Below are 12,500 nucleotides of genomic sequence, written 5' to 3' on the forward strand. Positions count from 1 at the left end.
ATGTGTAGTGTACTAAAATGGGATGCATATGGGAGGGTGGAATACCGTATAGTAAAGTGTAATTATGTTATCAGGCCCACATTATTCTATTCATATCGAAGGGGCGGAGTAGCCAAGACGGAAGATAAGGCGTTGTTCTTTTTGGTAGCAAGAAGCAGTGGCATCCGAAGTATTAAATAACGCCACAAACTGGGAGATGGAAAATGGTGTGTGCAAGTGATGTCCAATTGTTCATGTAGTGTTCAGACAGATATCACATAAATGTTCAATGATACAACCAGCTAACTTACAGCCAGTTTTTCCAATATTAATGAGCTCACAGAACTTACATTTAAGGTAGTAACTGACATTTTTAATGGTCCAGAATTTGTTCCACTGTATTTAATCACATTGTTCTATGTGTTCTGAGTAAAAATATCATGTCAAGTTACATTTAGCTTTTTCATTATACTAGTCCCAATAAGACAATTTTTCATTATACTAGTTTCAATAAGACAATTCCCAATACTCCATTGGAGTCGATTCAATCATCTTTCATTCACGACAAAAATACGAAACTGTAGTGCTAATGTTAGTAATCAAGCCCCTACTTTTTTCATCCTTTAGTACTATGGTAAATAAAGAAATTGCTAAATCCTGGATCTGTGTGAGTCTATCCTCAACCCTAGGTGATGATCGTCCTTCACTCTTGGCGAGGATATATGTGTGGATATGTCTTTGCATTTATGCATGTTATTTAGTTTTATTTCAAGATTTATTGCCAATAGAGAAAGAACCGGTTCTAACCTAGGTCCAAGGTTCCTTCATTGGAATTTCAGCATCAACAACAGGGTATTTTGTATGTATGTATGTATGTATGTATGTATGTATGTATGTATGTATGTATGTATGTATGTATGTATGTATGTATGTATGTATGTATGTATGTATGTATGTATGTATGTATGTATGTATGTATACGTGCAGATTTGAATGTTTTGTTTTATGTATGGCTTCTCATGCATATACTTTCATATCTAGACATGCTCATATGTACTTAAATGATAAACTTCTGGAGAGTTTTACAGATTTTTGCAGTTCCACTGATGGTTTGGATCTGTAGTCTTCGAATCAGCTTTCTCCTTTCTAGTTTTGGGGAGCCTAATTTCTCAAGATTGGTATTTAGGCAGTGTGTTACATATCCCAGTGCCCCCAAATTACAGGTATGAACCTGAACTTGCATATATGTATGTATGTATGTATAATCGATTCGTCCACATTTACGTAGCCTCGTGCATACGTTAGAAAACTTTCTTACTACTATCATTTGGTTATTAAAGATATTCATAATATAATAATGAAATATTTCTTGTTTCCTTTCATAAAACACTTTAGAATCAACCATCGCGATACATGGGATTTCTCTAACTCGGAACCTGTTGCTGGTAATTATTACCCCATCACAAGCAGAGCCTATATAAGGGTAAGCGTCCTGATTTCTAAACTAAAACATATTCAGATTCATACTTGCAGTTACATAAAACAAAAAGGAACATCGTCGAAACTGACAAAGAGAATGCAGTTGTTTGATCCACTGAAATACCCGATTATTTGAATTAGCGTTTCAATGACTGACAATTTCACAAACACACACACACACACACATACACACACATATAAAACAAAACAGGAAGATGGAAATTTTGGGGTATTATTTATTCACAATTACAAGTGTTTCATTTGCTTATAGGAATTACAAGATTTTACGCTTGATAGGTAACAGCTGGGATTTACCCTAACTACCTACCTGCCTACGCACGCACACACACACACACACACACACACACACACACACACATATATATATATATATATATATGAATAAATAAATGAAGTTTAACGCAGGTGTAAATCAAATATATTTACTTTCGACACATGTTTCGAAAATTCCACTGATACTATTCAAAAGAATAAATGATATAAACAATGCAATCTTCTCTTCAGGAAAGTGGAAAAAACGAAACTCGTCAATAAGACATTTTAGCAAAAAATGATGGATTTGTATAGCGATTGACTGAACGCTATTAATATTGTTTAAAAAAACGTTATATGATATAACGTCATAAGTAGCTTACAGAAAGAGTAGGGATATTAATAGTGAATGTTAAATATAAAGGAAATTAAAGTTTAAATTATATATAATGATAGAGACTACTTATATGCACTAAAGGTGTGTTTTTGCCAATGCTTACATCTGTATGCTCGCTCTATAACCGTGTTTACTAGAGTATTTTTAGAAAAAATAATGAAAAATAGCTCAGAATTGCAGAGAAGACAGAATTCCTTGCCTTTGTTATATATATACACTCACACACGCATACTTATCAGGGAGGTCTTCGACGGCGGTGGAGTTCCTTGAGTAATCCTAGAGGTCCTCCTGTATCAGGAGGACCACATAACCCTCATCTTTTTTTTCCTTCTTTTCTTTTACTGCTGTACACTATGGGTACTTCCCTTCTTTGTTTTATTGTATACCGTGTATACTCTATATTTTTGTATCGTTTCATCATATGTACCCCTCTCTTTCACATACACATACACACACACCCACACCCGCACACACTTTGTGTCTGTCTTTGTATTGTCCACCTCATCCTTCGACCCGGTGGCAAATAAAAGAAATCACCACCACCACCACCACCACCACCACACCACCACCACCACCACCACCATCATCATCATCATCAACAGCATCATCGTCATCATCATTATCATTGTTGTTATTCTTAAGATTTTTGTTTCTGTCGATACAGGCCGCAAACGAAGACCTCCAGTTTACAGTGTTGACAGATCGGTCCCAGGGTGGAGGAAGTATTCGTAATGGCAGCGTTGAGATAATGGTGAGTCATTTTTCTTGTTGTTATTTGATGTTTTTGTCGTCACTGTTGCCGGTACAAATACTGCCGCTGTTCTTGAACCTGAAGTCAACTCTAACCATGCAGGCCTATGATCACTAGCACTCCAGTCATGACCACCTCGTGTTGTTTTGAGAGGTATCTGAGATAACAATCTCAAGTGCTCTTCCTATTTTTAAAGTGGTCTGGAATGATCTGAGGAAGTTGTGGCTGACATTTCTTGAAGGTTAAACTACGACGCAGAGCCTCCTTTGTTGGCTAAGTAAATACATTGGTCCAACATGTTGTTGAATCTCACGTTAGAAACAGTGATCGTGGGTTCCGGTACGTAGTCAATACAAAAGCCCAGAATCAGAGGAAAATGAGGATGATCTGTGTTGCAAACATTTAATTTATTGCGGTTGAGATTGTAGAAGTGTTTGATGAGTTCAGTTGCCACGTGGTGAAGTGCAGGAGTTAATGTTTCAAGCCCTTGTTCTTTTCGCCTTCTTGCTGAGAGAGAGGGAGGAGATCATATATATATTTTGTAAATAATAATAATATTTTATAAGCTTAAAGCTTATAAGCGATCACCGTGTAATGACTAAAGAAAATAGTCTAATATTGGGGCATATAAACCCTCGACGGAAAAAGTAGGGTTTTCAGTACGCTTGGGGCTTTGTATGTACGGAAAACCCTACATTTTTCCGTCGAGGGCTTATATGCCCCAATATTAGACTATTTTCTTTAGTCATTACACGGTGATCGCTTATAAGCTTTAAGCTTATAAAATATCATTATTTACAGAATTGTAAAAATCGACACAGCTTACCAAAGAACCATCGCTTAAATATATATATATATATATATCGAGAGAGAGAGGAGTGGGAGGGAGAAAGAATGTTGTTCGTACAATGGTTGTAATTAACAAATCTCGAGTCTACCGGCCAACAAGGCCGGAGCTTAACCGGACATTTTAGGCGGTGAGTACAAGATTACCCGTACCTCAGATCAGGGTCCAAGTTTGTTACACGGATAGCTTCCAGATTCCACTGGTTCTCATTATCAGCCAAATGTACTGGAGTAAAATGAAATGAAGTACTTTGCTGAAGGAAAAGTATATGCCACTCTGTCCGACAAAGAAACTCGTTACTTAACTTCCTTAAGTCTAACACTTTAACCACTAAGCTAAACATATTCACTTGCATGAAAACAGTTGGAATAGAGAAAGAGGTTCGGTAGAATACTCTACGTGGTCACCGGACCTCACATCACAAGGCATTTTTGGAGGGATACTTAAGGGTTACAATGCAAGTCCGGCAACAGTCAACGAATTGGAGGGCAGCCATTAAACGAGAATGCACATAAAATACAGACCGTTTCTCGATGTTCGAGATTCCATTGCTTCGCGATATCAACAGAGCCTGGACCAGAATGGTCATCAAGTTTGAAACAGGTGTTCATAGAAAACATAAATTCTGTTTTAAGATTTTATTCAATTTTGAAAATGAAATTCATTTTAATAAACACTTATTCCTTTATTTTAGCTTCACCGTCGAACAACCAAAGACGATAGACTTGGAGTTGGTGAACCACTAAATGAGACTTCGGATGGTGTACAGGGATTGATCGTTCGAGGTAAATTGTGTGTCTGCTGCATGTTGCCTTTACATAGAACACTGCAACATACTCATCGATAATGTATTACATTGTATAGCACGAAGTCACAGGTGTAAGGCCTTTGATCATCAATTTTCTCAATGAGGGTTTATCTAGGACTCACTTGTAGTGTAATAGGTCACTTATATATTACTTCTTATATGTTAAGCTTCGGCTGTAATTAGGGAGACCGGAAGAGAGTTGACAGTCTTTTTGTTTATAAGGAATGTGATATAAACGAATCTTATGAACCAGTCTTATGTGCCAAGACCGTGATGATGATGATGATGATGGTGATGATGATGATGATGATGGTGATGGTGATGATGATGATGATGATGATGATGATGATGATGATGAGATGATGATGATGGAAGCCGTTTCTGATAAGGCACAAGGAACTCAGTTCTGAAGAGAAGGGGAAGTTGATGACATGGATTCCAATATTTGATTGAAGCTAGATTTTATCGATCAAAGTTAACCTCGGTGGATTTCAACGTAAAGAACCGAAGAAATACTGTTAACCATTTTGTCTGCCAAACGCTAGCACAAAACCAGAGAATTTAGCGAAGCGGTTTATTCTATTAGATCGACTTCCAGTCCTTCACCTGTAATTTGTTATATTGAACCCTGACGGACGATAGACAAAATCGTCCTCAGTAGGAATTGAACTCGAAACGTAAGTAGCCCACACGATGCCAAGAATAAAAAAAGGAAGAAACTTAAATGATAAAATCTCGAAAATTCTGGTTAAAATGTTCAAGAGGAGGAACTAAAGGTTCTATAAGAAACGTTTAATAAAATACTGATGAAGTCGATAGATAACTGGTTCAGAGAGAGGAAAAGTGATCTTAATCGCCAAAGCCTAAAAACTATAGAACCACACCGTCCTTCTCTGTAGTATACAATTCCTTATATGCGATAATACTGAAGAGGATATCAACTATCATTTGTATCTTAACAGTCTCTTGTATACTGCAGATGGCAAACAGCTAGAAACACTGCTGCAGATAATGTATAGATTTACTGAAGAAATTGATATGAGATTCCAGTCGTTCATAGTAGACCAAGAGTTGTCCATATATGCAAGTCTTCTCTGTCTATCCCATTGATATTTGTCAAGGGAAAGGCTAGAATTGATAAACCTTAGTATCAGTATCATCAGTTTCATCGCAATTTTATGCAAATGTTGACGTCAGAACGCAAAGAGCCAGAATAGATTTTGAAAGGTATCCCATCTGACGTCCTAACAATTCTGTCAATCCACTCTTTATTTAACGAATAAAATGAAGAAAGGAAAAATTTTATCTTGAAGTTTGAACTTGGAGTGCAGAGAGCCGGAAGGAATTTCCTCCGACGCTCTACCAACTCAATTTTCAATGTATAAAATACATGAGCATGACTATGTAATTAAGAAACACGCTTTGCAACCACGTGGTTGTGAGTTCGGTCTCACTGTGCAGTACCTTGGACAAGTGTTTTCTACTAGGACCGACCAGTGTCTTATGAGTGAATTTAGTAGATGGAAACTGTGTAGAATTCCGTTGTATATATATATATATATATATATATATATATATGTGTGTGTGTGTGTGTGTGTGTGTGTGTGTGGTTGTCTCCTCCACCATCTAACACTTGACAACCATGGTGGTTTGTTTACACCCCCGTAATTTAGCGATTCGACATAAGGAAACGATAGAATAAGTATGAGACTTTAAAAACATAAGTACGAGGAACGATTTCTTCAACTTAACCCTTGAAAGGAGTGCCCTAGTATGGACAGCGTCCTATGACTGAAACAAGTAAAATATGCATATAACAGTTATAATCATAGATCATTTTATGTGACAGTCCTATTCGCGAGAATGCATCTTTGCATATATTACTCATTATAATTTCTATTCCTGTGGTTATTAAAATGTAAACTCAAATGTAATATGTCCTTTTAAATGTGGTAGTAACTGCTGTTTACTCTATTTCATTGTTACAGGAAAGCATTGGGTGTTATTTGATGGAGTAGAAGAGTCGACACATTTCCACAGACAAGAAGCCCTGGACATCTACAAAGAGCCAATCCTATCATTTGCCAAAATAAACCGGAACAGACGATCCAAATTGAACCTTGAGGTGAGTCAATCCCTTCTGTATCAGAATATCGGCTTGTTTCTTTACTCTGTTCTTTTTCTTCTCCCGGATAGACCAATCATATGTTTGCGAGGAGTATATCGACATGTATTAATATGAGTAATAACAGATGACAAATATGATGTAGCCATAAGTAGATGAAAACTATCAGAAACAGTGGACATTTAAAATAGCCATCTATAAATCATACTTAAAATATAAACGCTATCAATAAGACAGTTACTGTAGTATTTGTCCTGGACTTACGATGTTAAAAGCACAATGAATATCAGAGGAAACGAAATATCGCCCCACTAAAAGCATCTGGTGCTTTCGCTAGCCGCTGCTGGGACAAATTTTCATCTCCCTGATATTTATTGTGTTTTTAACACAGCAACTCCATAAGTTATATTACCTCAGGACGAATACTGCAATAACTGGGTGATTGGCAGTGTGCATACACTGAATATGATACATAGATGACTGTCTTAAATACTGATTCAATTGCGTGTACCGGAGTGGAAATTTATAATAATTGACTATGGAAAAAGATGTGACATTGTAAGCAAAGTACTTACTAACACGCCACCAAAGTCAGTTCTGATGTCAATAAACAGATGACAACTATAATGTGACATTGGTCATGTGTGTTATGACAGTAAACGAAGAGCAACAGTGATGTGACAGTGGTAAGCTGTGATAAAGCAGTAAATAAATGACAACTGCGATTGAATAATATAATCAACAGTAACAAGATGTAATATGAAACTTTTGACACCTGAGATATCGTAGTAATATCTAAAGAAGCGGCTGAAATGGGGCTCCGCCGAAGAATCTCGCAGCAAAATATATAACTCGAAGACCAGGAAATCTCACCAGGACAAGCCGTTACTTCTCCACATTGTGAGGTCACAGCCTGGTACCATGTTCATGTGATTAGAATTATTCAGGAAAGAACCGGAAGATGGGTTCTTCCAGCCAAGGCAGCCAGCGGGAGACTTAAGGGTAGACCATGAACGAGATGATTGGATAATATCCATAGCCTCAGTTGAGCACCGTTGGGAATCCAACCACAAAGTCTAATGACAGTTACTTCTTATAGGACCTTATGGACGAGGTACTTGAGTACTCTATCCCCACGACCCTCCTAGAAATAGTGAGCAGAGAAGATGGATGATATAGTGATTGACCGTTGATGTAAAGAAAACAAACAATCTGAGTAATAATTGCACACAAATTCATGTTTTGTATAGTTTAACATCCAATAATTCATAAGGAAGTTCGAGCTGGTAAGGGGACTTCTATATGGCCACTGAACCTGTTAGAAATAATTACCAAATCTCACTCATATCGCAACCTACCGTCTCAAAAATAAAAGGAACACATAAAATAATTTTGGTAAAGACATACTATTCTTGAAGATGAAATAAAATAAAAGGAAAATGCTAATGGCTTGAATGCCTTTGATCATAGATCGTGGATGTGCTCAATCAGAGCTGGCTTTGATTAAACAACAACAGCAACAACAATAGCAGTAGCAACAGCAGTAACTGTAACAACTGCAGCAATTCACCAACTGGCACTATGTAACATATAACACACAACACATGACATATACAACATGTACTAAACACACTCAGCACTAAATAAAATTATCACCACTGACGTTAACATTTACTGAACAACACAACAGCAAATAATGAAGGCCAGCATACAAAGAGAAATATATATAAAAAAGACATTGCTGTACACAGTTCAGTAATGAAAGAGGTGCATCTGGTGGCGTAGCTGAAAGCTCGCATGAAACTGTTGGAAACACACATAATGATCAACAACAAAAGGACGTCAACAACAATATGAAGAAATAGAGTAAAAAAATAAAATAAAATAAAATATAATAGAAAGTCCTATGTAAACGAGGGACGTTAATAGTATAGCAACAGCTGAGCTGGACAATAGATGGGCAGACTAAGTGTTGCTATGGTAATTGGTTGACCATTAAAAATAAAAAAAGTAAAAAGCATTTTCTAATGGTCATTGGTGGAAATCGATATTGAATGGATAGATTGAAAAAAACAATGGCGGAAGCGTTTGGTGGCGGTGTTGGTATAGCATTGAGGTCGTTGATGATGATGATGATGATGATGATGATGATGATGATGAGGAGGAGGAGGAGGGTGATGATGGTGATAGTGAGGAGGAGGAGGGGGAGGAGGGAGAAGTGGAAAAGCTGGAGGAAAAGGAATGTAGTTGCAACATTGTTGTCGTTTTTTGTTGCTGATAATAATGATGATGATGATGATGACGACGACAACTGCGATGTTAACGATGATATCGATGATGATGGTGATGATGATGATGATGATGATGATGACGACGACGACGACTGCGATGTTAACGATGATGTCGATGATGATGGTGATGATGATGATGACGACGACGACTGCGACAGCATTGATGATGACGATGATGAACAAGATTATGTGCGGCTAATAGTTGTGATGTTACTGTTGAGAATAATAACGATTTATTGTTGTTGTTGATGCTGTTGCTGTTATGGTATTGTAATCACATTGACATGAATCGTGGTGTCTTGCTGTGAAGTGATATAATATAAATGGTATTATAAGTGATCATGATGATCGTCATGGTTGGAGTGGTAAGCGTGGTGTAACAGTCGTAGTAACAATAGTAACAACAGCGAAGTGGTGTCGGTGACTGGTTTTGTCAATCGTCCTGATAGATATATCAGAAAGATATTAAATCAATTTTGATAAGGATCGGATAGTTTACACACATTTATTCTTTTGTTTTTTTAGTAGTGTTCTTGTTTTCTTGAAGACATTAGAAAGGACCTGGTTATGGAAAACTGATACTCTGAGTAAAACATGATCATTTACCTTTAACTTCTCTAAGTACTGGAAAACTGCATGTGGAGATGGAAAGGAAAAAGTACTGTCTAGGAAATAAACGAAACAAATAAAAAAAAAAAAGATTTGCGTGATACCTTGGGCAAGTGTCTTCTACTATATCCCCGGGACGACTAAAATCTTGTGAGTGAATTTGGTAGACAGAAACCGAAAGAAGCCCATCGTATATATATGTATATATCTATATGTGTGTGTATGTGTGTGTGTGTGTGTCTTCGTGTCTGTGCTTGGCCCCTACCGCTGCTTGACAATCGGTGATGGTCTGTTTACGTCCCCGTACCTTAGCGGTTCGGCAAAAGTAAGACCGATAAAATAAGTACCAGGCTTAAGAAGAAAATAAGTACTGGGGTCGATTCATTCGACTAAAAGGCGGTACCCCAGCATGGCCGTAGTCTAATGACTGAAAAAAGTAAAAAAAAAAAGATAAAAGAAAACAGAACAAAAACAAAACAAAAAAAAAGCAAGCTTACAAATTGTTTAAATAAACCATAAAAAATACATCGCTGCTCATCGCACTTACGTATCATTTAGTCAATGGGAATGTATAAATTATTACTAGTCGATACAGAATTGATTGAAAAAGTAGCTAGACGAAGTGGAAAATAAATATGACACGACATTGATCATAACAACTACTGAACGGGAAATAATAAATTAACAGTTTGATTTTATGTCAGATCATCCTGTAGGTCAGATATACCGGCAATTATATGCCATCTAATCTTTGGAGGGTTTTTTTTTTGACATTTAATTTATTTAATACTAAACTTGCTTCCCAACCACATGGTCTTGGGTTCAGTCCCACTGCGTGGAATCTTAGGCAAGTGTCTTCTACTATAGACTCGAGCCGACCAAAGCCTTGTGAGTGGATTTAGAAACTGAAAGAAACCTGTCGTATATATATAATATATAATATTAATTTATTATATAGAAGGAGCTTCTACAGGACTAGAACTGTTTCATTCAAGAGAAATCTTCAGGAAGCAAGTTAACAAGAATTGTATTGGCATTTATACATTTAGGCAGGTTTAAAGGGGTGTTGGTGGGGGACTTTTTTGGGGGTAGGCATAGCGCAAAATATCATACTTGGGGGAGTGGTCAAGGAGTCAGTGTTAAATTAGAAAGAAGAATAAATAAAAAAATTTAAAAAATATATATAAAAAAAAGGGGAATAGAGTTTTAGGTAAATAAGGAGATTCTCACTTATACCTATGCACATATGTTACATTATATACACACATACAAACATATATACATATACATACACACATACATACACACACATATATATACATATTATACACTTACACATTACATATACATATCTACACATACACATATATGTATACATACACACACTCACATGCATACACGTATACACACACGACCACACATACATATACACACAGAAAAATATATACACATACACACACATACTCACATACACGCATACACACACATATCCACACACACACATGCACACACAGCACACTAGTCCCTATATACACATATATACACATACACACATATATACACACACATACAAACATATATACATATACATACACACATACATACACACACATATATATACATATATATACACTTACACATACATATACATATCTACACATACACATATATGTATACATACACACACTCACATGCATACACGTATACACACACGACCACACATACATATACACACAGAAAAATATATATACACATACACACACATACTCACATACACGCATACACACACATATCCACACACACACATGCACACACAGCACACTAGTCCCTATATACACATATATACACATACACACATATATACACACACATACATATATACACATACATATATATATATACATACATATATATATATATATATATATACATAATATATATATACATATACATATGTGTACCTATGCATACCTACACATACACACATATATATACACATACAAATACAGACCCATTCCCTAATTTTAATTTTATTATCTTCGTTTATTACTTTTGTTATTTGGGGAGTGTTCTGAGATTTTGTTAAGGAGAGGGTCTTTGGCGAACAAGATCTCTAGGCTCTCCGATATGCAGAGGTCACAGCAGGTATGGCCTCCTGTGTACGAGCGCGCCTTCTGTAGTAGTTTCCACTTGGTCTTGAAGGGGATGGAGTTCCTTTTAAGGTACCAGATGTGGGCGGCGAGGGTAGTTTGCAGCTTTAAGACCCGTTGGTACGCACACACACACTCGTTCCGGCGACAGGATAAATCCAACCAAACTAACCTCGCCGCCCACATCTGGTACCTTAAAAGGAACTCCATCCCCTTCAAGACCAAGTGGAAACTACTACAGAAGGCGCGCTCGTACACAGGAGGCCATACCTGCTGTGACCTCTGCATATCGGAGAGCCTAGAGATCTTGTTCGCCAAAGGCCCTCTCCTTAACAAAATCTCAGAACACTCCCCAAATTGCATGCATAAGAAGTATGCGAACTATAGACCTACCCGGCAACCAGATTGATGACACCCCACCCACAAAACCCCCCAATCCCACCGTTCCCCTAGCACCCCCGATTACCTTTTCTCCTAAGACCTTTCACATATTGTATGTGCACGCTTGTATATGTGTATCGTATATATGTATAGAAATGTATGGGTATAGTAGGAATATACGCATGTATTATGTGTGTGTGTGTGTATGTATGTAAAAAAATATATATATATGTATATGTGTATGTGCGTGTGTGTGTGTGTGTGTATATATGTATATATGTATATATGTATATATGTATATATGTATATATGTGTGTATGCATATGTATGTGTATATGTATGTGTGTATGTATGTGTATGTATGTATAAAATATTATATAATTAGGGCTTAGTAAAATAAATTACTTTGC

The 12,500-nt window shown here is 36.8% G+C and overlaps 1 protein-coding gene across 1 annotated transcript in view; it reads left to right on the forward strand.

Annotated features, from left to right (window-relative positions):
- The window catches only part of LOC115214113 (lysosomal alpha-mannosidase), a 153,818-nt gene that overhangs the window by 117,620 nt on the left and 23,698 nt on the right, over positions 1 to 12,500 (forward strand). Inside the window, exons 20-23 of the mRNA XM_029783172.2 lie at positions 1,375 to 1,462; positions 2,793 to 2,879; positions 4,421 to 4,511; positions 6,523 to 6,659. Coding sequence (XP_029639032.1) covers positions 1,375 to 1,462; positions 2,793 to 2,879; positions 4,421 to 4,511; positions 6,523 to 6,659 — 403 coding nt within the window. The remainder of the gene's footprint in view (positions 1 to 1,374; positions 1,463 to 2,792; positions 2,880 to 4,420; positions 4,512 to 6,522; positions 6,660 to 12,500) is intronic.

The sequence above is a fragment of the Octopus sinensis genome, linkage group LG7 (assembly GCF_006345805.1).
Source record: "Octopus sinensis linkage group LG7, ASM634580v1, whole genome shotgun sequence".
NCBI lineage: Eukaryota > Metazoa > Mollusca > Cephalopoda > Octopoda > Octopodidae > Octopus > Octopus sinensis.